Source organism: Carcharodon carcharias, chromosome 20 (genome assembly GCF_017639515.1).
Source record: "Carcharodon carcharias isolate sCarCar2 chromosome 20, sCarCar2.pri, whole genome shotgun sequence".
Taxonomy (NCBI): Eukaryota; Metazoa; Chordata; class Chondrichthyes; order Lamniformes; family Lamnidae; genus Carcharodon; species Carcharodon carcharias.
The window spans coordinates 96,721,767-96,748,969 of record NC_054486.1 but is presented as its reverse complement, the minus strand read 5'-3'; the positions used below and the strand labels follow the sequence as shown (position 1 = coordinate 96,748,969).

Sequence of the window (27,203 nt, the reverse complement as noted above, 5' to 3'; positions counted from 1 at the left end):
GTACTCAGATCTCATGTGTAAAAACGCAATACATCACTCTATCCCCTTTCATCTAAATGTCTAGTTGAGAAGATTCTCCGACTTAACTCACAATTATATTGCTTCTACAGCCGTGATGGGCTCAGTTTGTTTGGCGCTGCCATTGCTCTTTGTGCACACACTTCAATACCAATCAGAAGGACCTTAGGTACCCCAATGTTTGACAACAGGAATTTCCTGCCTCCACAAGGGAGTCTGGATGACTCAGAGGATTAAGGCAATTCTGTTTGCTGTCTAAGCAACAGATATAAACAGTAACAGATGGCTGGGAGAGTTTTACAAGTGTATAAACTTCAGAAACCATGCCGGCGAATCTTGAGCATTTGAGAAGGTGTTACAGTCTCAGTCACATTCCCAACTGTCCTCTTATTAACAATATGTCTACAGTTTTATGAGTTTCGCTGAGCTAAATGGACATCTCCAGGGAGGGATCGATTTAACTAAGTTAACACACACATAGTCCAATGACTATGTCTTTCTTTTAATTGCTTTAGATTTAGGTCACTTCTCACTGCTCCTGGAACAACATACAATAAAGGTAGCTATTTGCCTGTAAGCTTTCTGTGAGTTAACTCTCAGGTGACCATAGAGTCAGTTTCCATGGATAAATTCAATTCTTTTTAAAGGGTGGTTCTTTTTTAAAGGGTGGTTCTTAATTCAGGGATTAAAATTGACACTGTTGTTTCAAAGAAAAATAAACTCTTTGTTTGAAGACAATGGGTGTCGAGTTAAAGTTTTACTGAACAAAGTGAATACACTGCAATTGAATAACACTGGTTCCCTGGTGTGGTATTATATCTGATACCTTTACATTAGACACTTGTTAAATTGAACTATCAAATTCCAATGAAATTAGCTGCAGAACAACCACATGGATCTTAGTATTATCCAATAATTGTATCAGTGGACACTGATTTTCAGTATTTTTCTTCCCATGTTTCATGTCACAGACGAGTACAACACATAAGGAAGGTATTTGGTCTATCCTGCCTGTGCTGGCTCTTTGAGTCCATCACCCCATAGTCTGAAAAGTGTTTTTTTTTTATATTTATCCAATCCCTTTGATAATTACCATTGAATCTGCTTCCGCCACAATTTCAGTTAGTTTATTCCAGATCAAGCAACTTGCTGAGTAAAAAAAAAAGTCCTCTCATCTCCACCTTGGCTTTTTTTTTGCATAGTTTTATAACCAGTTTGAGCATTCATATTAATGGGTAAAACATTTCTTGTTAAGAAAAAAATGGCATTAATGCACCCCAAGAGTTTAATAAAACATTATACAGTGCAGTTTTGGGAATTACAATTGCTTTCATGCATAGTGTAGGCTATAGTTTGCCAAAACAGCCTCGGAAGTCAGTATTTTGTACATTATATCTTTTGGGGGGCGTTGGGGGAGCGTTGGGGGGGATGGGGGATGGGGGAGGCAGGGATGGTGGTGATTGACAGAGTACTCTCACAAATTATGAGTAATGTTCTTCTCTTCCTGTAACTCTGAAGACCTGAATTAATTCCTATGGGTGCATCTCAGCCCTTGTGGCATCTACTACCAAGAAAAAAAGGACACCAATGTCATGGGATTACCGTCACTTTTAAATTCCCCTCCCAGTCACACAGCTCTGGGACATATATCACCATAATTTCATTACTGCTGGGTCAAAATCCTGGAATTTCCTACCTGTTAACCTTAGGATTGTACCTTTACCATAAGGATTGTAACAGGTTAAGGAAAGGGCACCAAATGATGGGCAATAGATGTAGCCTTGCCCAGATCCCAAGCAGGGAATATATTTTAAAAATTGCCCCTGATGTTCCTCTAATTCTTCATACATGGTCACTCTTCCTGAATAGACTGTTCCAAACAAGGACTAAGAACATCACAATGCCTTACTGAATATACTGCAGCTTGAAGGCTTTACGTTTCTATTTATGGGCTGTTATACAATATCTCTGACCTAGCCAGAAACAAAAGCAGACAGAATTAAGAATCTAAACAATTGCAATGCATTACCAAAAGCACGCTTCCACCTTAACAACATCAATGAAACATTCACTCATTAAAACAAACATAGCAGAATAACCCATCAAATGTTGAACCCCAGCAGCCCCCAGAAAATCAGGGCTTTAAAATTTGTATTCGGATACAAAGATCGTCAATCTGATCACCGAGCTCCCTCGGAAGTTGATGACGGTGTTCACAGTGATCATTTCGAGATCCAGTACAATGTCTCGCGGCCCGCTGACTGGACGGGTCATCACCAAGGTGGCACTCACGGGCCCAGTTTGCTGTGGGTTTGTGAAGAAGGCAAAAAATAAAAGCTTATTAGTTAAGGGTGTCAGTAAACTTTGCTCATTTTAATTGAGTACTGTGTCCTTGACAATTCGATCTCTGAGAACACCATTTCTATAGCGTTAGGATTTTCCAATTTCACTCAGCCTGCAGAATTGAACATTTATGTAATGTCTCCCTCCAAGAGTATTTGTCCTCGCTGTCACTAGTCGTGTTTTGGGAGGTGGGGGAATGAGGAGGTGGGTGTTTCGGAAGGAAGGTTCTACGAAATGTGCTTCAGCAGCCAATCTGGATGGGTTTAATTGATAGCTTCAGGGTGGTTAGCCTTGGCTCTGACAGGGGGGGTAAATTCACCCCGAATCTCACAGGGGCTGATTTTTGTCAAATGGCCAAGAATTGTTGCAGGTTTTGCTAAAATGATGATGAAACAGCAGCATATTAAAAATTGTATTATTAATCGCAGCACCGGGTTCAGACACAGGGGCTTTTCTGGCCTTGCCATGGCAGAACCCATGCCGGGCGATGCTGCAGGCCAGTCAGAAGTCCGTTGACTTTCGGCAGGAACGGAAGATCCCAACAGTGGACAGGTCCGGAAAAACACAGCCACAGGATTACCACCTCTTGCCGAACTTATTCCTGGCTGTTCCCTCAAAAGAACTCCCCGCCTTCAACTGCACCCACCGCCACCACCCCTCCCCACCCCCAGTTAAACAAACTTTTCCCTGATCTCCAGAACTATTGTAACTAAATGCTCGCAAGAAATTGAAATAAAAACGCCTTTGTTTTTATTCCCCCTGTGATATTTCTCCCTGGATTACTCCCAGCAAGTGTTGAGAAGATTGATTTTCAATTCCTGAAGACCCCAGGGCAATTCTGGAGCGTTGGTTACCCTTTTTGGCATTATTGGCCTACTTAAGGGCCCCAGTTGGCATGGGGGTAGGAAGTCCGTCCACAAGCCTTCTCGCGCCGGACTTAATTGGGGCAGAGATGGAAAGGTGGTGGGGGCCCCAGCCGGCACCCTCCCAACTGATTAAATGACATTCCCACCTCACACTTGCCTCAGGTGAAGGCATTCAATTCTGCCCCTAAGAGTGTAAAGAGGATGCTGAAGGAATCAGTCCAAATATGGGAGCAATATTCAGTCCTGGATGGACCTGGGGTTTATAGAGACTTGGATGCTGTGTTAGGAGGGAAGCATTTTTGCCACAACAGAATAAACCATGCTGCTCGAGGCAGCTTGAGCAACATAGGTGATATGGGAGTTCCACAAGCTCAAAAGGGATAGTGAGGCCAGGAATGCTGATAGGTCAAAAATCAAAGAGCGGAAATGTATAAAGGTAGAAAGTGCTAGCTGCTGATAGGAATTACAAGGGACTCAAAGAAATTGTATTTGAAAAATTGAAAGAAAGAAGATATGTGATAAAGCCAACAGAAAACATGTTTATCCCAAATTGAACTTAGATTGATCTTGTCATATCTATTTCAGAAATGCTTTACTAGGCTAATGCTCCCAAAACATATTTTTGCTTTTTCTGTTGGACAATCAGATGCTTTTCTTTTGCATTCTCAAGTGTAGCTACAGATGCCAAGGTCTTACCCTCATGTAGAACTCCCTGCCTTCATTCCCAGATTTGATCTGGAAGATGTAGTAGGCACCTGGGTAGCGTGATGTGGCCTGCATTTGGAAGATGTCTGAGGGCACGTTCCTTCCTGACACAATGTCCATGTATTTGTACAGAATGGTGAATGGCTGTTCTGTACAGCCTGGATTTTCTCCATGACACATACAGCGACTGCAACAGAAGTAGGGAAGTAACATGTTAGTGGACAGTTCTCACGATGAGATGTTTAATAACCTTTAAGCCCATTAAGCTGACAATTTTTCCACTGGTTAGTGTCTACTATCAGCTAAAATGTTACTTTACAGTGCTGCTGTCTGCCAATGTACTTACTTTTCATTCAACTGTATGTAAGGGTCCTGACACTTCACTTGCTCCAGACATTTGTATCCTCCTGGAATGTTGTAGCAATTCTGCTGCTCTGTACATGTGTGATTAGTGGCCTCACACTCATTAATATCTAACAAACAGAGAAACATTTAGACATATTGTCCGCACTGTGGTCTCTACAGCAGCTCAAGCCACAAGATTCTCCCCCCTGGTAAATTGTTAATTGGCAGTAGTGTTGCCAACTCTGACTGGACATTTCATCAGATGACCTTTCTGTCCAACTGCCACACCCCTACATTCTCACCACTGGTTACCCGACATGTCCATCTTGCAGCACCCCACCTCCCCACACCTATCAGAAAGTAGATGCTCCCGTTTGGATGGTTTGGGCTCTCAGTCAGACAGGCTTTCTTTTCCTAACCCCCATCTCCAATGAAACTAATGAAAGAAAATTAATTTTGAGAGAAATGACCAAGGATAGTTTCCCGTGGTTGGTCACAGCAAGATCCTGGAGGTTGACCTTTAATTCTTAAGAGACTCCAAGGCAATCCTAGACAGGTAGGCAACCTGAACTGGCAGGGATTTCAGGATAAGTGGCAGTTTAAACATCAACACGGGTGACACTAGACACTGTGACCTGGACACAGTGGATTGGATTCATGTGTTGCAATCAGCTAGTGCTGACTGACACTCGGAGAACAGGGAGGAATTGCATTCTACAGTTGACCACAGTGACACCAGAATCAAAGTCTCAATGTGTGGATCCTGACATACTGCAGGGCTGACTTCCCTGCTAGGTGTTGCTGCAGGAACCTGTTACAGGCTGCATACATCAAGGGGTCATAAGATTTGTTGTCTGTGATGTTTCATCTGTTGAAACGAATGGACAGAAAATACACATGAGTGCCAAGCCCACCATTTAGGGGGATAAGGTAGCAGAGCAGTGCTGTCACTGGCCTAGTAATCCAGAGACCCAGGTTAATGCTCAAGGGACACAGGTTCAAATCCCACCATGGCAGCTGGTGAAATTTAAATTCAATTAATAAAATCTGGACTATAAAGTTAATCTCAGTGATGGTGACCATGGAACTATCATCGATTGTTGTAAAAACTCAACTAGTTCGCTAATGTCTGAAAAGGAAGCATATCTGCTGTCCTTCCCTGGTCTGGCCTACATGTGATTCCAGACCCATAGCCATGTGGTTGACTCTTAACTGCCCTGTGAAATGGCCTAGCAAGTCACCCAATTCAAGGGCAATTAGGGATGGGTAACAAATGCTGGCTTTGTCAGCGACACCCACATTGCATCAAAGAATCTTTTAAAAATTTCCCGAATTGTAGCCTGTGGAGTGAGACACCACACCAGCAAGGATTATCTTTACTCATGGTGTGAAAGCAAAGTTGATCAACATAAGCACGCTCTGTGCATGTGAGTCTGCCCTTGTGCATGCTTGTATGTGGACTTAGGCTGGGATTTTCTCAGGGCTTTGGAGACAGGCTGGATGTGGGAAGGATGGTAAAATTGTGGGGAAAGATGTCGTGGGGGATAAGCCTAATGTATTCCCGTTACCAAGGGATATTCCCAGAGGCGGGAATGGCTGCAGCTTAATTTAACTGCCCATCAATTAGTTGGCTGATTTACTGCTATTTTACAAGGCTGCCAGCATTTTGCCAGTGTCTTCCCTCTGAAATGGCCTTGCAAACCACTCACTCCAAGGGCAATTAGGGATGGGCATCAAATGCTGGTCTTGCCAGTGATGCCCACACCCCATGAAAAAACGCAGAGAAAAAAAGCATTTTGTGTTTGCAGAAACATTTTAAAGCAGTGTTAGACTGAGTCCCTGCCACAAGGGGAGCCCTGCCAGCTGCCTGGAGATGGTAACCCAGCGATATCCCAGGGCGGGACCTTGGTTCCAGGGGCTTCATGCCCTGAAGAGGGGGACCCTGGGGGCAATGGAGGGGTTACCCTTCCAATCAATGGGGCCTGCCTGGTCACAGCACAGGAATAAAGTGATGTACTTGCCTTTGAGGGCGCCTCTTTCCTCTTGTAACCTCAGCACCAATCACCGCTCTGGGTGGCGCTGCTGAGGTTGCCAAACTGCAGCCCTCCGATCGGGCCGAGCAGCTCAGTGAGGCAGGCCATGGTCCTGCATTGGTAAAACGCTGCTGTAATCCCTCTGCCCTCCCACACAGACCTGCCTGGGGTCCCGACATTGGAACTTCCATCATGGCAGCTAAATCCAGGCCATATTTTCTCTTCTGCTGAATCCTGGCAAGGTTATGTGCCAAATAACACAAGTCGGGTTCAATACAATCAAAGAATATTTTATTAGAATTCAACACATTGTTCAAATGTGTTGGGCACCTTGAATGTGCGCAGGAATGCAGAAGGAGACCAGTGTGCGCTAAATTAAAATTCCAAAAATAACGCATGAAGTTTCAAGCCTCAAGGCATTTTGTTTGATATGAAAGGGACTATGCAGGAAATATGAAGCATGGCCCCATGAAGCATGCGGACTATTAGGAGTCTTCCAACCCACTGTGGGCCTCTGTTGTTTGCTTGCATGGCTATGGGGTAATGATTGAGCTCAACAATGGAAGGTGAGGATTAGAAACAAAGGTCGTTCGACAGGTTTCTCTTAAAATATTTCTGATTCCATTACCAGTTGACCATGATTTATAACCTATGTTCCTTACATCATTCCTTGTTGGCAGCACCCATTTCCTGAATCAGTGTTCATCTATTTCATTTCCTTTTACTCCTGTGGCAAATGCCTACAGTTGTACGATAGGAATTAGTTGAACACCCATGCGGGGGAATCGCAAGGGTGCATCATCCCCCACCCCCCCCCCCCCAACTAGAGTGTCCTTCATGCAGAGAATACGGCCCTGGATAAATAGCAAGTGAACAATGCCAACTACCCTTTACCTTGGCAGCTTCTGTTGTCATTGTACATCGTGTAACCCTCAGGACAGATACAGAAGTAATCGCCTGGCTCATTCACACATCGGTGCTGGCAGAGGAAATCTGAGAAACTGCACTCATTGATATCTAGAAATAAGAACCAATATCCGGGTTGGAAACTGTAGACAGAGCAGCGTTGTGTTGTGCTTTCTAGATTTATGAACAATCGGTTGCTTTTCTACCACACTGTTACATTTGTGACGTATTGACGTAACAATATGTTTCGCTTTGTGCATAAAGTTAAAACGGCCTTTCATTAAAACTTTATTATAAACATCTTACTCAAAAGATGTCCTTTAATGCTGTGTAATGCTCCAGGGCCTGTGCTGACACTGCCCCAAACTCAAAACAGATTGGAACCTTACAACCTCAGGGAAAGCAGCCATTCATCCCGGTACTCTGGCTCAAACACAAGTCCAAGAGGTGGAAGGCCAACTAGTTAGCCCACTGTTTCATTCTAATTCTCATTTCTTTTAAATTTGAATATGTTTATTTGCCAGATCATGCAACAGTATAATAGGAATTAATAAACTAGGACTGAAAGCAAGTTTAAAAGTAAAATAAGATGGAGTTATGCTTGCACTGAAACACTTACAAACATAAACTAATATAATGATAGGGCAGGATTTTCCCTTGGGATGGAAATCCAGAGGTTGGGATTGTTTCCAGGTCCCAAATGCACCCTGCGATGGTGGTGGTAGCTTGGAGGGAAACAGTAACTCATTGTGATTTTCATTGGGGTGTCCAATTAATGGTCACTTAGTTGCCTGATGGTGTCTGATTAAAGATAGTGGTCAGGCTCTCAGAGATGGAGAGTCAATCTAAGGCCTTCTACTCTGAAAGGGGCAGAGCGCTGCAATAGAAGGTGTGTAAAAGAGAGAGCCCTTCAAAATGCTGGTATCCTCTCTCCAAATTTTGTAAACTTAAATAGGGTCTTGCATTCCAGACCACCACTGTTGGGGAGGAACCCTACACCAAGCAGCCTAGGCCTCCTACAACCAGGGGGAGCCCCAAGGCCAGCCTAGAGTGCTATCCAAACCACACCCACCCCCCTCCCCCCTCCCCATCACTCTGGGAGCGTGATTTCAAATCCCACCATGGCAGCTGGTGGAATTTAAATTCAATTAATAAAGTCTGGAATATAAAGCTAGTCTCAGTAATGGTGACCATGGCAATTAGCTGGTTCACCAATGTCCTTTAGGGAAGGAAATTTGCCATCCTTATCTGGTCTGACCTACACGTGACTCCAGACCCACACTAGTGTGGTTGACTCTTAACTGCCCTCGGAAATGGACTAGCAAGCCACTCAGTTCAAGGGCAATTAGGGATCGGCAACCAATGCAGGCCTTGTCAGTGAGGTTCACATCCCATGAAAGAATGCAGAGAAAAAAGAAATGTTGTGATTGCAGAAATATTTTAAAGCATTGTAAATAAGCCTGTTGGACACTTCGAAACTAGTGTTATCTCTACATTGCTGTGAGGTAAATCAAATACATAAAATAGATAATAAACCAGTGAAAGACAACACTGTCTGCTATCCACTGCACGCAGGAGGGTAGCTCTGCTGCTTTCCTCCACCCCCAATCCTGTCTCGGGATGGGTGGGATGGTGCCACGGAACTGACAAGCTGGCCACCGGGGCTATTTCTAGCTCCCAACTGCCTGTTTCCAGCCCCAGTAGGGGCTCGAAATCCTGCCTGTGTCTGCACTGATCACAATTTCGTTGAGCAAGCTTTTGGTTACCTGTCCTAATATTGCCACATGTGGCTTGCTGTTAAGTTTTGTCTGATTACACTCCTGTGAAGCACCTCAGGCCTTCTTAAACCATGTTAAAGGCACTATAGAAATGCAAGTTGTTGCTGTATTTTTACCTGCATTTTCTTTCCTGATAAAGCTTATTTTAGTCTCAAAGAAATAAATTCCAAGCATATATATATATATATATAGCTACACCTGTGAGTTATTTCATTCTGAATGAGTTTCGTTGGGTACAATGGCCTTTATCATTCATTGCCGCCTTGCAATCGTCTGAAGAGTAAGCTGGAAGAATATATTTTTATGCAGTTTACTCCTGATAATTCAAAACTTATGCTAGAATATATTTGAAATATGTGATCATTTGAATTCAACAAAGTGAGAATTTAGTGCTGAGAAAGACTGATTGATTAGATAATTTAAATGAATGAATATAGCCATAATTACATTCCAAGCCAGGACATGAGACAGCTCAAAGCTACAATTTAACTCCAAAGTATAGATATTACATATTTTTTAAAAACCCTTACTATAAATTTAGATTAGATTAGATTAGAATCTGAAGTTTCCTGCAAATGATGAGCACTGTTACAGAGAGGCCACAAGGTGGCGATCTTCAGCTTTACAGCCTCAGAGAGTTAATGGAGACTGAGCAGTTGCATTAAATGCCCATTCAGGTTCTCTTATACTGTGATTGCTTTTACATTGTTTTGAAGTGCAAATCAGAGGGAAAATGTGTTAATTTTTTCTGTTTCTCCCTTACGCTCTCAAGGTATTGTCCCCGATTTAAGTTTCCATTTGCTCTGTTTTTGCAATACAAGGGGGAGATTTTCTGCTATGGTCAACCATGGTGGGGTGGAAGGAATCACAGTGCGGGGCCTGGGGTGGGCGGAGAGATGAGCAATTTCTAAATAGCCATTGGCCAGTGGGCACAGTCCAATAGCAGAAGTGGCAAAATGGAAATTCTTTTCTTAACGCTTTTCCCTGAAGCCTGCATATTTACATCCTGTCTGGAGGATCCTTAATTTTAAAAAAGTTTCCTGATTCCTCAGAGACAAAGTCTTCATCTTGAGCTCTCAGGGACCCAGGAGTCCCGTGGTTTGAGCCTTATTCTGTGTGGAGTTAGCTGATCTTAGCCTGGGTAGCAGTAAGGATGTTACAGTTGGTTTTAAAACTACCGGCAACTGTATGTGTATATTTGTGGACATCAGCTCAGGATAGGATCAAGCTCGGCTGCGATGCCCTCCATAGTCTGATAACCGGCTGTCGGTCATTGTAAAGACTCACACTGAAAAAATGTTCACTTGGGCAAATTACCCGAGGGTGACTGGTAGTCACATGGAGTAGTTCAGGTGAACATTGTTAGCTGTGGCTCAATTCTTGCCTCTGAGTTAGAAGGTTGTGGGTTCATGTTCTTCGCCAGTAATCTTAGTGCAGAAATCTAGGGTAAAACTGCAGTGCATTGTTCGGACGAGGCATTAAACCAAAGCCCTGTCTGCACTCCCAGGTGGGCAAGTTCCCATTGGCACAATTTCAAAGAAGAGTAGGGAGGTTCTATTTGATGCCCTGGTCAATATTTACCCCTCAATCAAGATCACAAAAAAGCGTTTATCTAGTCATTATTGCACTGTTGTTTGTGGGAACTTACTGTGTAGAAACCAGCTGTTATGTTTCCTACATTACAACAGTGACTAAGCTAAAAAGCACTTCATTGGCTGTCAAGTACTTTGGGACACCCTGAGATCATGGAAAGTGCTGTGTAAATACAAGTTAAGTCATTCAATAGCCTAAGTGTATTTAAAGGAAAAGCTGGATAAGTACATGAGGGAGAATGGAACAGAGGGTGATGTTGATAGGCTGAGATGAAGTGAGGTAGGAGAAGCCTCATGTAGAGTTTGAACAACCAATGTGGACAGCTGGCTTGTTCCTGCGCTGGGGAATCCACATGAAATTAATTCTATGTGGCTGTGAAACTAAGGGAATATTTTCAAGGAAGGAGGGCAGAAATTGGGAAGCAAGAAATGCCCTGCATCGAAGGAGTACATGAAATACAAGCTTACGACATATTGACACACTTCTTCTTGGACTGTAATTACATGTTGGATGATGCAAAGGGTAATTCGACAAAGGTGTCTATGGTAACACACATTTAAATATGTTATTCTGCTGGGACTAGCATTTGTGGAGTTTAAGGAGTATGTGACAAAATGCGCTGATGGGGTCTATTAGTTACTGTTCTTCAAACTCTCTGAGACATGGCATCACTCTTTCTGTGTGTATTCTTTTATTTGATTTCCATCCATGAGTAACATTTTCCTGTTGTGAAACAAACTCCACTGCATGGTTTCACAGTTGGTTGATTCCATATACCCCAAACTACCTTAATATCCACAGTAGCAGAACACTAAAAAACACTGTAATTTTAGTCGATGCTGCTCATTTTTGTAAAGCGCTGTTGCACACGTTTTGTTAAAACTTTGCCTTTTTCATTGAGTTCAGTTCATTCTAATAATGAGCTAAACTGGACATTATGCCTGTGGCCTAAGTGTCAGTGGTCGCGCTCTCATCTTTGGGTCATAGGTTCAAGTCCTACTCCAACAGCTTAAGCACTTAAGTTAGGTGGACGCTTGACAGTGCTGTACTGAGGGAATGCTGCACTGTTGGATGTGCTGTCTTTCAGATGCAATATTAAACTGAGGCCTTGCCTGCTCTCTCTGGTGGATGCAAAAGATCCCATGGCATTATTTCAAACAAGGCCAGGGATAATTTCCCTGGTCAATATTTGTCCATCAATTAACATCAGTGATAAAAAAAACTCAGGTTCTCTGCTTATTACTGATCTGGGAGCTTACTGAGTGCAAATTGGCTGCCACATTTCTTAGTGACTTGAGAAATGTAGTTCTTTGAGACATCCTGAGGTCATGAAAGACGTTATGCAAATACAAGTCTTTCTTTCTTTAAGATTGATGGCTAGCTGTAACATCTCATATAAGGATTAAATTCTGTATCCGCTCACCCACTATGGTCTGTTGTGCAACTACCAAGATCCAGGGTTGGAGCAAGAAGCAACAAGCTGTCCTACTACCTATTGTTGTTGGTGTGGAAGCTTTACTTTCTAATCAATGCTGTTCCCTTAACTGACTCATTCCAGGTTCCTGCACAGACTTTAACCTGAATTTTTGTGTGAATATAAAACTGCAGCTCATCTCACATCACTCCTGAGTTTTACTTGTCTGGATTTGGTTCAAACATGGACAAGAGAGCTGAACTCCCGAGGTGAGGTGAGAGTGACTGCCCTTGACATCAAGGCCGCATTTGACTGAGTGTAACGTCAAGGAGCCCTAGCAAAACTGGAGTCAATGGGAATCAGAGGGAAAACTCTCCACTGGTTGGAGTCATACATAGGACAAAGGAAGATGGTTGTGGTTGTTGGAGATCAGTCATCTCAGCTCCAGGACATCACTGCAGGAGTTCCTCAGGGTAGCGTCCTTGGCCCAACCATCTTCGGCTGCTTAATCAATTCCCTTCCTTCTATTATAAGGTCAGAAGTGGGGATGTTCACTGATGATTGCACAATGTTCAGCACCTTTCACGACATCTCAGATGCTGAAGCAGTCCATATCCAAATGCAGCAAGACCTGGACAATATCCAGGCTTAGGCTGACAAATGGCAAGTAACATTCACACCACACAAGTGCCAGGCAATGACCATCTCCAACAAGAGAGAATCTAACCATTGCCCCTTGACGTTCAATGGCATTACCATCACTGAATCCCCCACTATCAACACCCTGGGGGTTACCATTGACAGAAACTGAACAGGACTAGCCATATAAATACTATGACTACAAGAGCAGGTCAGAGGCTAGGAACCTGGCGACGTGTAACTCACCTCCTGATTCCCCAAAGTTTGTCCATAATCTACAAGGCACAAGTCAGGAGTGTGATGGGACACTCCCCACTTGCCTGGATGAGTGCAGCTCCCGCAACACTCAAGAAGCTGACACCATCCAGGGCAAAGCAGCCTGCTTGATTGGCATCACATCCACAAATATTCACTCCCTCCACCACCTACGCACAGTAGCAGCAGTGTGTACCATCTGCAAGATGCTCTGCAGGAATTCATCAAGGGTCCTTAGGCAGCACCTTCCAAACCCAGGACTGCCATCATCTAGAAGGACAAGGGCAGCAGATACATGGGACCACCACCACCTGGACGTTCCCCTCCAAATCACTCACCATCCTGACTTGGAAATATATCACCATTCCTTCACTGTCGCTGGGTCAAAATCCTGGAACTCCATCCATAACAGCACTGTGGGTGTACATACACCACATGGACTGCAGCGGTTCAAGAAGGCAGCTCACCACCACCTTCTCAAGGGCAGCTAGGGATGGGCAATAAATGCTGGCCAGCCAAAGAAGTCCACATCCCGTGAATGAATAAAAAAAAACCGGGGGGGAAGCGTAAAGCGGATTGTGACTCACTGTCACCTCCTTCTCACTTTACACAGTCAGGATCTGATCCCTCACAATGGAAGATACATTTTCATAATTTACCTCACTGACATTCTTTGCTTTATGGATGTCAGTCATCATGCTACTTTCCTTGAGGCTTTAACTGCAGTGTGTAACATTTATCGTTTGCTGTGAAAACCCTATTTAAAAGATCAATCAATTGGAAAGATTAATCCCTAATGTTAACCGTCTTTCTGTTTTGCTGGCTTTATTTATGGGCATTTCAAGGTTTATTTTGTTTAACCAACATGTGCTGATGGCACCACTGAAAGCAATCCTCTTGGATAGAGTGATCTCACCTCACAGCTGTGGAAGAAGAATGAATGTCGATAGCACTGACTAACCCAGGATTATTCACAACTGTTTCACACTGCTGGATGCAGTAACCCCTCCAGGTCCATCCCTTCATCCATCATTCATTCATCACTAGCTCTTTTCCAAACAGAAACATACAGTGTAATCATTTCCTTGTAAAAGATTTTCCTAAAAAGGACTAGGAGGTCGGCAGAGGAACACACTGTCCTAACCCCTCAGCAACACAATCCAGTTGACACACAAAAGACAACAGCCTTTTCCCCTAGGCAGTCACAACCGTTCCAACCTGAAACAAGAGGCTGTGGGAAATGAAGAAACCCCCTCCTGTTTCAGGAGTGAGAACTGCTTTAAAGTTGGGAATAAGGCATGTTGTTGAGACCTGGCCTGAGCTGGGCATGTGCAATTACTGACATTGAGCAGAACAAGTTGGAAAATGTTCCATTCTCCAGCAATTACATTCCTGAAAGAAACTGATTCACCAAAAAACAAACATATATATTAATGGGCACCGATGGGAAAGCGCTTTAAAACCTTTGATTTGTCAGATCTGGGAACACACATGAGGTTCAAAGCATTAGGGAGAATGTTAGTTAGTTAGAAATCAGACATACATCTAGTTACATAGAGGTGGAATTAGCACATACATAAATTTGCAACTTAGATACCAAATAGCATAGCAGTCAACTCCATGTGAAATATTTAGAGGCCAATCGGCCCATCATGTCTGTGTCAGCTCTTCGCAATAGCAACTCTTATAGCCCCTCTCTCCGCCCTCTCCCTGTAGGCCTGCAAGCTCTCTCTCAAAGAACAAAGAACAAAGAAAAGTACAGCACAGGAACAGGCCCTTCGGCCCTCCAAGCCTGCGCTGATCATATTGCCCGTCAACTAACACATTTTGCACTTCCGGGGCCCGTATCCCTCTATTCCCATCCTATTATCCAAATCCCCTCTGAGAGCTACAATTGAACCTTTTTCCACCACACTCTCAGGCAGTGCTTTCCAAATCCTAACCACTTGCTGCGTAAAAAAAGTTTTTCCTCATGTTGCTGTTGCTTTTTATTGCCATTCACCTTAAATCCATGCCCCTTGACCCTTCTGTCAATGGGAACAGTTTCTCCCAATCTACTCCATTCAGACCCCTCGTGATTTTGAACAACGATGTCAAATCTCCTCTCCAAGGAGAACAGCCCCAGCTTCTTCAACTTATTTACATAACTGAAGTCTTTCATCCCTGGAATCAAAGTCTCTCTTCATCTTTCTAATCCCTTCACAGCCCACATAAAGTATGGTCCCCAGAACGGAACACAAACTCCAGCTGAGGCTGAGCCAGTGTTTTAAACATGTTCATCATAACTTCCTTGCTTTTGTACCCAGCCTGTATTTATAAAGCCCAGGATCCTGTGCATTTTTTTAACTATTTCCTCAACCTGCCCATCCATCCTTAACAAGTCATACACATCAGCACGCAGATCCCTCTGCTCCTGCACCCTGTTTATAATTGTATCTTTAATTTTATATTGCCTCTGCTCATTCCTCCTTCCGATATGTATCACTTCACGCTTCTCTGCGTTAAATTTAATCTATCACGTCTCCGCCCACTTCGTCAGCCTGTCTATGACCTCTTGAAGTCCATCACTACCCTCACAGTTCACAATAGTTACAAGTTTGTGTCATCTGAAAATTTTGGCATTGCACCCTGTACGCCCAGCGAGGGTCATACATATATACCAAGAAAAGCAGTGGTTGGGGTACTGACCCCTGGGGAGCCCACTGTATGCTTCCTCTCAGTCCAAAAAGCAACCGTTCACCACTACTCTGTATTTCCCATCACTCAACCAGTTTTGTAACCATGTCACCACTGTCCCTTTTATTTCATAGGCTTCAACTTTGCTGATAAGCCTGTTATGTGGCACTTTATCAAATGCCTTTTGGAAGTCCATGTACACCACATCAACTGCATTAGTCTCATCATCCCTCTCTGTTACTCCCTGAGAGAAAGCTAGAGCTCCATTTAAATTAATACCTTGTAAGTAAATAGAACTTTAAAATAAAAAATTATATTGTTTACACCCATTCTGTTCACTAATTATAAAGTTTAACCACAAACTGCAGTTAAGTGATTATTTTTTAAACCAAGTCTCCAGTTTCAGTTATAATATCCTCTGTGTATTCTGTTATTCAACCAAATTACAGAATAACTACAATTCAAAAAATGCTCATTTATAATAAAAAATTGTCAGCAGGAAATTACTTAATACAAATTAATATTTTATTTGGAATTCAAGGTGGATAAAATGTAACAAAAATGTAGCAATTACAGCATTGCTTCTCTTTCCAGCAGTTGATGAATTCACCATTTGTTTTATATTAATCACAGTTAATTTTAAATCCTTCCATACAGTGCCACTTGCAGTTTCTGATGATACGTACTCCAGTTTATGGCAACTGTAGGTCACCTTGGTCCTGATTAGGGCTCCCCCTGGTTAATCGCTTGTTTTCTTATTCATGTCACAGAAACGCCTCCCCACCCCCAGCCCCCATGCACCCCGCCTCCCCACCCCCCACCCCCTCCCCATGCCACCCCCAACCCCCCAAACCTTCATAGTTGGGTAAAATGTTCCAATTATCTCATTTGTTCCAATTGAAGAAAACCTGGTAAAATACTCAAAGATTGAAACAGAGTTAGAACAAACAGCCGCTTTGAAGAGACTCTCACCACTGGTGCTCCTTTTTCCTATAATTCCTCTTACCTCTCCTGAAAGCTCATAGGTAGAAATCAGAGATTTCAGCACAGAAAGGGGTAGTTTTGGCTTTGTGTGATAGTGTATAGCAGGTGATCAGGACCCCATTTACCCCCCTCCCCATCTTTATTTCCAATTACTTCAATGGCAGAATGTCAAAATTTACTCAAAGGAGCCCAATCGACCCATCAAGGCCATGGCCCTGATGAGCTCTACATTGGGCTATTTCTCTATTATCAACCCTAATCCCATATCCTCATTTTTCCACCATACCCTTTCCAGATCTACTTCTCTGATTCCCTCTTAACTCTTAACTTAGCTTCAGAAGCCACTATCCTGTTTGAAGCAGCAGAATCAATTTGAATTTATTATAATTGTACAGACTTGTTAGGCTAGATGAGAAAGTGAGTAGATGTCAAGGCATTGATTGCTTCACATGTCAAAATATGGCTGAGTTGATTATATATACACTCCAACATTCAATCCATCCTAAAGCATGTCTCACCACAGGATTAGCTGGAAGTAGGTGAGCAGCGCAGACCAAGATATGGAATCCTGTCTTTTGTATGTCTCAGTACCTGACCATATGGTGCAATTCTTACTCAACAACAACAACAGCAACAACAACTTGTATTTATGTAGCATATTTAACATGTTTTCAATGTTAAACAGAAAGGAAGCAACTTTCAAATTCAAATGCTATGGCAAGTTCAAAGCTGAGACAGGAATCAAATTATTTTTTAAACACTGCACGGTGAGCAGATTTTAATGAGCTCATTAAAAGACTGCTAGCAAATAGCAATTTAGCACAATAGGCAAAATCTAGCCTCTTCATTTTCTCTTTGTCTGGTGACAACATGTTTATTTTGCTGCAGACTACTCATAAAACCTTAATATTGGTCTAATGTTTTGACTGCTTCCTTTCTGTATCTAACATTAAAAACGTGGTCCCATGAATAAATATTATAGTTTGAGCTTCAGGTATATTTGAAAAGCAATGTGGACATTGCAGTGATATTCCCTTTAGACGATTGGTCACTTCTTTTCATTGACTCCACTAATTTAGTAGGTACAGATATAAGTTTGTTCAAACACACTGGCTATAGATTATTGAGTCTTGCTAGTTTTCAGTGGTTGTGTACTGGTCATGGCACATCATGAGGTTGGAAGGGGAAAGGTCTTGGAGTGTAGCCAACAACAACCAGATCTCCAGTTGACTCAAGTATGAAGTAATAATGTTAGCAAAACCATGGAGTAGTTCATGCATTGCTCAATGAAGCATATATTTGAGTTAGAAATTTGTCGGTGGTGGAAGGTTGGGGATAGAGGCAGGAAAATAAAGACAGGCATTTTTAGGAAAAGCTTTGTTCCATTTCTTACCCTCACAGCCTGTTCCCTCTGAGTTTAATTCATATCCAGTATCACAGCGACAAAGGAAGGAACCATATGTGTTGATGCAATGCTGGCTGCAAGGATTCTCTCCAGCACATTCGTCAACATCTAGAGTATGGAGGTATAGAACCAGTGTCAGCACAGTGAGTCACTTGTTGGGATAGAATATACAAGATACCCTTTATCCTGTTTTGAAAATCATGTCCTAGTGAGCTTCAGGCGACTACTGCCAAAGACCACTGCACCAACTTTCAAGGCTGGTGAAGAGACCACAAAGAGGCTACAAGAGGAAGCTAGCAAAGAAAACAGCATCAAAGACAAGCACATAGCCAAATCCGTGTACCTGAGATGAAAAGATACCACAGTCTTGATTCATAAGCAAGGGAAATATTTGTAAAAATTAGAAACAGCTACATGAAAAACATTCTGTCCAAAGCAGCAAGGGAGTTTGAAGACCACAATCGGATGTGACCTACCTCACTAGACATGAGGGTAAAGTTTCAAACAGTTTACATCATATACTCCACATTGTTGTTTGTGGGAGCTTATTGTTTGCAAATTGGCTACCGCGTTCCCTGAAACAATGATTACTTTATTGGCTGTAAAGTGTTTTAGGACATCCTCAGAATGTAACAGACACAATATTAATGCAAATTCTTTCCTTTGCAACAAGTGTTCATTGAGTTGAAGAGTTCTCCAATTGAGACCATCCTAACCTGTCAGGCATCGGAAAAGAAGAATTGGCAAAAAACATTATATCACTTGATTACTCAAGGAACCTGAGATAAACAGTGCTCCAAGTGTGAGTAAGCTGAGTAAAGAGTTACTGATCACATCTATTTTGTTGAGGCAACAGTGGTACCAGCATCTCCTAGTCTTGGGGTTAATGTTTCACTCTCCTGTTAGGCTCAGCCTGCTACAGGGTGAAGGGCCTTGAGAAGAATAGAAACAAGGCCATGGGCATGTTTTCAATGGGGGTGGGTGGGGGGCACGTAAAATATGGTGGGTTCCAACCCCATCACCTTCCTGCCCACCCCCGAGCTCACCTCTATAACATGGAAATCAGCAGCCTACCCGCCATATTTAAATAAATAATCAAAGGTCAGTTGAGCTTGTTAACAAGCCAAATGACCTCAATAATATGCTGCCCATGCTATATTACAGTTAGTGTAGGCAGTCAGATTGAAGTGGGCAAGCTATTTTTTTAAAGTTTTTAAAAGGATGGGAAGGAAGGGGGAGTGCTGTCTTTGGGGGGTGGGGGGGGCGGTGCAGGGGTGGAGTACACTTTGTGCATCAGGGACAGCCCCCCCAAGATAGTAATCCCCCTCTCTTTCTACCCACCTCCTCTCTAAAACCAACTGCCCCCAACCCCAAACCTCTTCCCAAGCTGCTTAAAGCATTGGGCCTTTTTCTTGGGGCTGGTTGCAGTCCCAGCAGTGGCCACTAATGCGCTCTTGGCGCTGCCAGGACTGCTGGAGCTGCCGGCCAATCGGATTGGTCAGCAGTTCCCTAGGACGGGACTTCCTCCCCAGTGAGGGATGGAAGTCCCACAGGCAGGCGATTTAGCCCGCACGCAGCATGTTATGACTGCGGGGTGGTCTGATGTGGAGTGGGTCAGCTCCACGCCGACTTTGCTTCCTTAAAATGTCGCCCCATGTTTGTAAGCAGTTCAGCAGTTACCCTTGAAATACTAGCTGGAGGTACCTGGCATGAAGTGCTGTTTGGCACTGCCTACCTGGACAGTAATATTTCTTGAAATGGCAAGTGGTAGGCAGGGGAGAGCTAACCCCTTAGATCTATCCACAGCTGAGTCAGAGAATTACTGCGGCCGGGTGCTCAAGTGTTTTCTTCATGTTAGATAAAGTGAGATATATAGATTACAACATCAAGATCCATACTGTACATGCCCAGGAAAGGGTACTGTCTCTGTTTGTGTCTTTGTATGAATGTAAAACTAACAGCTGAGCCATGGCTCAAGTACTGCTTCCAGTTTTGGACATTCAGCTTACAAAAATGAACCCTGGTTTTGGAAAGGGTTAAAGAAGTACATGGATGAAAGAACCTCCTAATTCATGACCCATGTATCGAGAGGAGTGCTGACTGACAAGTCTGTTCTCAGTGAAAATGAAGATTAAGTAGCCACACAATCAAAAGTTGAAGAGTAATTAGCAAGTGAATATGGAGAAGTTATTTGTGCCAAATAGGTGAAGGAAACAAAGGGATTTAGTTATGAGCTGAGGAAACAAATCCAAAGGTTTTTTAGCAGTAACTAATTCTTACCTGGAGCTATTAACCTACTGCTAAGGCCACAATGCACTACTACAAATGATGCCTCAGTTCAAACAGGCAAAGGCAGACAGTAAAGAAAGATTTGCATTTATATTGTGTATTTCATCCCAAAGTGCTTCACAGCCAATGAAGTACTTTTGAAGTGCAGTAACTGTTGTAGGAAACATGACAGCCAATTTGCACATAGTGAATCCCCACAAACAGCGATGTAATAACGATCAGATAATCTGTTTTGGTGAGGTTGATTGAGGAATAAACATTGGCTAGGACACCAAGGTTGATTCCTCTGTTCCTCTTTGAAATAGTGCCATGGGATCTTTTACACCCAATTGAGAGGGCAAACAGGGCTTCAATTTAACATTGCATCCAAACAGTAGCACATCTCACCCTCAGTACCACATTGTGGTGTCAGCCTTGATTTTTGTGCTCAGGTCTTGGAGTGGGACTTGAACCCATAACCTTTTGACATGGAGACAAATGTACTACCAACTGAACGATGGCTGATACAAGTGGGGACATTTTTGCTTTCATGAGTGGGTAGAGTAGGCTTGGTTCCAATAAGGAAGGGAGCTGAAAATGGTCTGTACCATTTAATGATGAGGTGAACCTCTCTTTCCAGCTTCTCATGGATTTATGTTGGACATTGTGAGCAACATAGAAGAATGCCAGCAAGCAACAAAAAGTAACGCTTTGCATTAACTCAGATACTTGGTACATCATTGGAACGTCCAATGATTTCTAAAGTTAGTTCAGGGGTCTCCCAATCTGCGTTTTATCACTTAGGGGGAATGATTCTACCTTGACATGACCTTCCGTCGGTGTTCAGCAGAAATCCAGCATTACACTGGCAGGAGTAGGAGCCAGCTATGTTAGCACACAGCTGCTGACAATATCCATGCCGACATTCATCGATGTCTGATGAGGAAATAGAGAGTAGTTTAAGCTTAATGTTTTCATGCTCAGAGCAAGAGATATTCATGTAACATTTCACCATTTTATTTACTCTTTATCTTCAGGGATGAACTTAAGTTAAAAGCTTACTCTTGTGTTATGGCACAGATAATGATATTTTAGGTCATCTGATAGTCATAAACGCAGGAGACTTTTTTTATTTCAACGTTTGATCCTTCTCATTCCAATTAACTGAACACGTGCATTGAAAACTAATTTGCTCACTTTAAGGTCGGGAAATGAGCATAAGAATACCTCGAATCCCTGAGTGCCCACTCTCTGGCCGGGATTTTTCCGATCCTGCCCAAGGTGGGACCCGCCACGCACAGGAGGGAAAATTTGGCGAACCAGCAAAAAGGTCCATTGATTTTTGGCAGAAATTTCCAGGCCTCTATCTTGAACCTGGACAACACCTGAGCTTTTGCAGCCTCTTGGGTAGAGAATTACAAAGATTCACAACCCCCTGAATGAAAAAATCTCTCCCCACCTCAGTTCTGTATGTCCGACCGTTGACCCTGAGATTGTGATCCTCAGTTCTAAATTCTCCAGCCAGGAAAAGGAGCAGCCTCTCAGCATCTAATTGCAAATCCTCTAAGAAATTTATATCATTCAATGAACGACTTCTCATTCTTCCAAACTCCAGTGAATATAGGCCCCATCCACTCAATCTCTCCTCCTAGGTCAATCCTGTCATTGCAGTGAGTGAGCTCCAAGTTACACTGGTTCAGGTCAAACAAAACCAATGCATTGCTTTGTATAGCTCGGCCACAATCTTCCATTCTGCTCGCCGACGCATAAAATAATATGCAATGACATCAGGCATGTGTCCCGAGGTCAGTGCATGTCATTCGGATCTTCAGTTCAGCGGGCAAGCACCGGAGTCAGCTGCACACCCGCCGAACTGTCAAAGTCCTGTTAAGGCTGTTAATAACCCAATTAAACTGATTGCCTGGGCGGCCTGTCCAACCTTAAGGTTGTCAGGCAGGCAAAGAGTCCAGACGGCCTTCTCATTTCTCATGAAACCTCATCCACGGGTGGGATGAGGTTTCATGAAGGGTTTATAAATTTAAAAATTTTTTATTAAAATACATAAACATGTTCCAGCTCATGTGACACTGTCACATGAGGAGACATGGGACATGCCTGAGTAATTATTTTTCTTTTTTGCAAAGTTTTATTCTTAAATTAATCTCCCTGAGGCAGCTCCATGCCTCACGGAAATGCCCCTTCTCTTCCTCCTCCCCCTGCCCGCACAGGTAGTGCCGAGCGCTTCCGGGTGTGTGACACGCTGGATGGGCCTTAATTGGCTCGCCCACGCAAAATGACAGCGCGCAGCCGATCGCAGGCGGCGATCGGCTCTGTGCCCACCAACGCCCGCTCCCGAACCACCCACCCGACGGGGAGAAAATTCTCCCCCTGGAAAATCTATGGGATTTCTCCAATGGGAGACCTGCACCTTCCCTGAAGAAAATGGCGTGAGGAGATAAAAATGGCTGTCAAGTTGGAGGGAAATTAGGAATAATCTATAAAATTGCTTATTCCAAAGCTTTATTGTTAGCTGTCCTACTTATAATTTGTTACTGATGAACAGAGGTAGATAAGAGCAAGGAAAGTGCCAGAGCTGACTCAGGCAACTCTTTGGTCTGATGGGACGCAGATGTGTGACCACAATGACTCCTGGCAGGAATGATTTCCTCTTTACAATCATTGAAAGCAAAATTGGGAAGATTTCCTTTCATCAGTACTGTGAGGAATATTGTGAGCCTGCTTCTGAATGTACTTATTATTTCACCAGGGAAAATCATTGGTTTGTCATGTTGCTGCATAGCAACTGGAGGGTATTATCCATGCCCATCTCAGCCATGCTGATCCAGGGCAGGGACTGAGCACATGGTAGGCAGGTCCTCATGGGGAGGCAAGACTGAGGTGGGGAGAGATTTCTTCATTCAAAGGGCTGTGAATATTGGGAATTCTCTGCTCAAGAGACTGTGAATGCTCAATCATTGAGTATATTCAAGGCGGAGAGTGAGAAATATTTGCCCTAAGATTAATTGAGAGGCCAGGATGGCGCGGGTATTGCTCAATAGCATGCGATGAACCCACCATGATCCAAGGCTTGGAGGCCCTGCCAATCATAATGGCATCACTTTGTTTAAATAAAAGAATGCAGAGTCCTGCATCAAACCCGGATACACTGACTGACAGACCTGCGAGTGGGAGGGGGAACTTGTGGCAGGAGGGTTGTAGCAATGATTCCTGGCAGTTATTTGGACGGCGGGGTGGGAGTTGGTGGGGTGTGAGTGGAGAGGGGCTGATGGGGTCCAGCTGCAATTGGGGGTTCCGAACAGAGTTGGGGCTTCTAGCCTTGAAAGGTTGGGTAATCTAGGCAGGACTAGGGTTTGGGAGGGATGTGAGGGTACAGGGGGAGATCAGGGTAGTCTGGGATGGGTAGGTGGGGTCTGGGCATAATCGCCATATAAAGTGGGATTGGGAGGGGGGTGCTGGGGAGTCTGACCATGATTGAGACAGGGTGACCAAGTGGGATCGGTAGTTCTAGGAGGGGATCTACAAGTCTTAGACTACAGGACGGTATAGACAGGCTGGTCAGATGGGCAGGACAATGGCAAATGGAATTTAATCCTGAAAAGTGTGAGGTGATGCATTTTGGGAGGACTAACAAGACAAGGGAGTAAACGATGAATGGTAGGACCCTAGGAAGGATCAGAGGGAACTTGGTGTGCATGTCCGTAGATCTTTGAATGCAGCAGATCAGTTAGATAAGGTGTTAAGAAGGCATACAGGATACTTGCCTTTATCAGTTGAGGCACTGAATACAAGAGCAGGGAGGTTATGATGGAGCTGTATAAAACATTAGTTAGGCCACATCAGGAGTACTGTGTGCAGTTTACACTATAGGAAGGATGTGATTGCACTGGAGAAGGTGCAGAGGAGATTCACCAGGATGTTGCCTAGGCTGGAGTATTTCAGCTATGAAGAGAGATTAGAAAGGCTGGGGTTGTTTGCCCTAAAGCAGAGAAGGCTGAGCGGGGACCAGATTGAGGTGTACAAAATTATGAGGGGCATAGATAGGAAGAAACTTTTCCCCTTAGTGGAGGGCTCAATAATAGATTTAAGGTAAGGAGCAGGAGGCTTAGAGGGGATTTGAAGAAATATTTTTTCACCCAGAGGGTGCGGGGGTGGTATCTGGAACTCACTGCCTGAAAGGATGTAGAGGCGGGAACCCTCACAACATTTAAGAAGTATTTAGATGAATACTTGAAATGCAATAGCATACAAGGCTACGGGCCAAGTGCTGGAAAATAGGAATAGAGTAGACAGGGACTTGATGACCAGTGTGGACGCAATGGGTCAAAGGGCCTCTTTCTATGCTGTAAAACTCTATGACTCTTATGACTCAGTTGTGATGCAGGTTCAGACTCTTGCTGTTTGCTACCTCAGTCACCCGATGACTCTTCACACACGAGCTCCAACAGCAGAAGACTTGAGTGTGGAAGCTGCAACAATTTGAGCCCTAATCTATTTTCTGCTCAATTTTTCCTGCAGAGATAGCATCATGAGTAGGCATCCTGGGCGATTTATTTTATTTCCTTCACATATTCAGAATAAAGTGACACTTACCCATACACTGTCCTTCTGCTAACCAATAGCCCTCAGTGCAGGAGCAGCTGTAGCCTCCCTCAGTGTTTATACAGATCTGCGAAGGATTACACTGGTGGGTCCCTGATGTACATTCATCTATATCTGTATAGGGGAAGAAAGACAAATATGTTGGTGATGTTGCAGAACTACTTCCAGGTCTTTCCTTAAAGGTGGAAATCGAAGAGAAATGACTTGCTTGTCCATGGCAGCTGGAGATAGCCACATACTGGATAAATGGTACTCAAATAGCATCACCTTGTGTGGGACAGATTCTCTTTTTACTTAGACATTATGCCGGCTACAGATCCCCAAATGAAAAGCTTGACTGTTTCCCCTGTTCATCTTACAGACAGACAATAGGACAAAGGTAGACTTGCATTCATATAGCATCTTCCACAATCTCAGAATTTTCAAAAGCACTATACTGTCAATGAACCACTTTTGAAGTGTAGTCACTCTTGTGCTTTAGGAACCCCACAGCCAATTTGCACACAACCAACTCCCACAAATAGCAGTGTGATAATGGCCAGATTACCTCTTTCAGTGATGTTGGTTGAGGGGTAAATGTTGGCCGGGACAATGGCCTCACTCTTCTAATCAATAGAGTCACTCAATCTTTTATGCCCACCTCAGAGGAAAGGCATGGCCTCAGTTTACCATCTAATCTGAAAGATGGCACCTCCTCATTGCTGAACTGGAGGGGATGTTTGTGTTCAAGTCTCTGGAGTGGGACTGACAATGTGGGAAAGGCGCACTTGTGTTTTTCAGTGGGCAAGGGGAGTTTAGCCCAGTCCATAGTGATCAGATTTGGTTCCATCAGTCACTCATTGATAGAAATTTAAGCATGGCTGTTTGAGTTTCAATGACTGAAAACAATGCATTGGATTTTATGGGCCACTGCTGGGAGTTCCACCAGGCAGCAACAGCAGCAGCATTGATGGGGGAGGCCCCAGAATTCAGGTGAGTGTGGTCAGGCTTGCTGGGGTCAGTTAGGCAGGTCTTGGTGAGGGGATTAATGGGGAAGGGGTGTTGATGTGTCCAAGGGGCCCACTTAAGTGCCTCAGTTGGCCTCAGGGCAGGAGGACCATTCACCACCTTCGCTGCCGCTGGGAAAATGCTCCCCCCCACATGCCCTTCTCCCCACCTCCAGGCCTCCCACCCAATTTTCACCCCCTAGCTCCCTACACATTCCCTGATTTGTTTCAATCCTCAGTTCTACGAAGAACTAACGAGTGCTTTGTCACAGATCTCTCCCTGGATCAATTTCCTTCAGCAGGTCAGGGTTCTCCTGGGCCCTCAGTAGCTTTGAGCTAGTTCTGCTGAAGCAGTATCAAAATTGTAAATGGTGAAACTCCTGGTGCAGCCCATGTTTGCCCCAGGAGCAAACTGGTATATTAACTCTTTGATAGCTTTTAATGATGGCTCAAAGGCAATTGAGGGTAAATGTCCTGCTTTTGCATTCTCAAAGAGCAAAGCATCAGATGCTGGTAAAACCTATAACAAGAGCTTGCATTTATATAGCGCCTTTAACATCCAAACAGGCTTCATGGAAGTAATTATCAAACAGAATTTGGGATACAGGCCACATAAAATCATGTACCCATGATATGAACTGCCCAATATGCTAGAAGCACAAAATTATACCTTTGGTTCTTTCAACTCTGTATTGGTCCCCTAATATAACATGCTGATCTCTGATTTAACAAAAAAAAAAATCATTACTTATACACGTTCGACTGAAATTTCACCCATCTTATTAGCATTTATATCCCATTAGTAGAGGGGCCCAAAAGTAGAGACAGAGGATCTGGGAGCTGTGTGCTCAGTCAGGACCCCTGGGAAAAGAAAGGTTTGACCACCAACTAAGGGGGTGAACTGAACTGGTGATAAATTGCTGATGAAAATGGCTGTATGATTATCAAGGCAGCACCTCCAGAACAAATATTACCAAATGGATTTCTCTGGGGAGAAACTCTCCCAATGAATTCCTTGCCAGCATCTGCAGAGCCCCAGATATTTCTACAAAAATATTACACAGACCAAATGGAAGGATTCCATTGCAGTAATTATATTATTATATTCCTACAGTTCTGGTTATTTCTGGTTCAGTTGTCAGACAATAATAACCCATTCCTGCTCTATATCGCTGATCACAATTCCCAGGTGGTTATTTATCTGACATTACAATTAAGGGTAGAATTTATTATAACAATCCTTAGGGGGAGTTTCGCCATCAGTACATAGAGCTACAAAGCACTCTCACAAAACATGGCAATTTTCATACAGTTCTCAGCACAATGGAGGCCATTCACCCATTTAGGCCTAATCAGGATATTAACATTT

The 27,203-nt window shown here is 43.6% G+C and overlaps 1 protein-coding gene across 1 annotated transcript in view; it reads right to left on the bottom strand.

The window, feature by feature from the left end:
- Positions 1 to 1,229: 1,229 nt before the first annotated feature.
- Positions 1,230 to 27,203, bottom strand: part of fbln5 (fibulin 5) — a 76,961-nt gene continuing 50,987 nt past the window's right edge. Inside the window, exons 5-11 of the mRNA XM_041214712.1 lie at positions 24,840 to 24,962; positions 21,048 to 21,164; positions 17,949 to 18,068; positions 7,205 to 7,327; positions 4,279 to 4,405; positions 3,924 to 4,119; positions 1,230 to 2,322 (exon numbers count right to left, since the gene is read on the bottom strand). Of these exons, the coding sequence (XP_041070646.1) occupies positions 2,161 to 2,322; positions 3,924 to 4,119; positions 4,279 to 4,405; positions 7,205 to 7,327; positions 17,949 to 18,068; positions 21,048 to 21,164; positions 24,840 to 24,962 (968 nt within the window). The 3' untranslated portion in view covers positions 1,230 to 2,160. The remainder of the gene's footprint in view (positions 2,323 to 3,923; positions 4,120 to 4,278; positions 4,406 to 7,204; positions 7,328 to 17,948; positions 18,069 to 21,047; positions 21,165 to 24,839; positions 24,963 to 27,203) is intronic.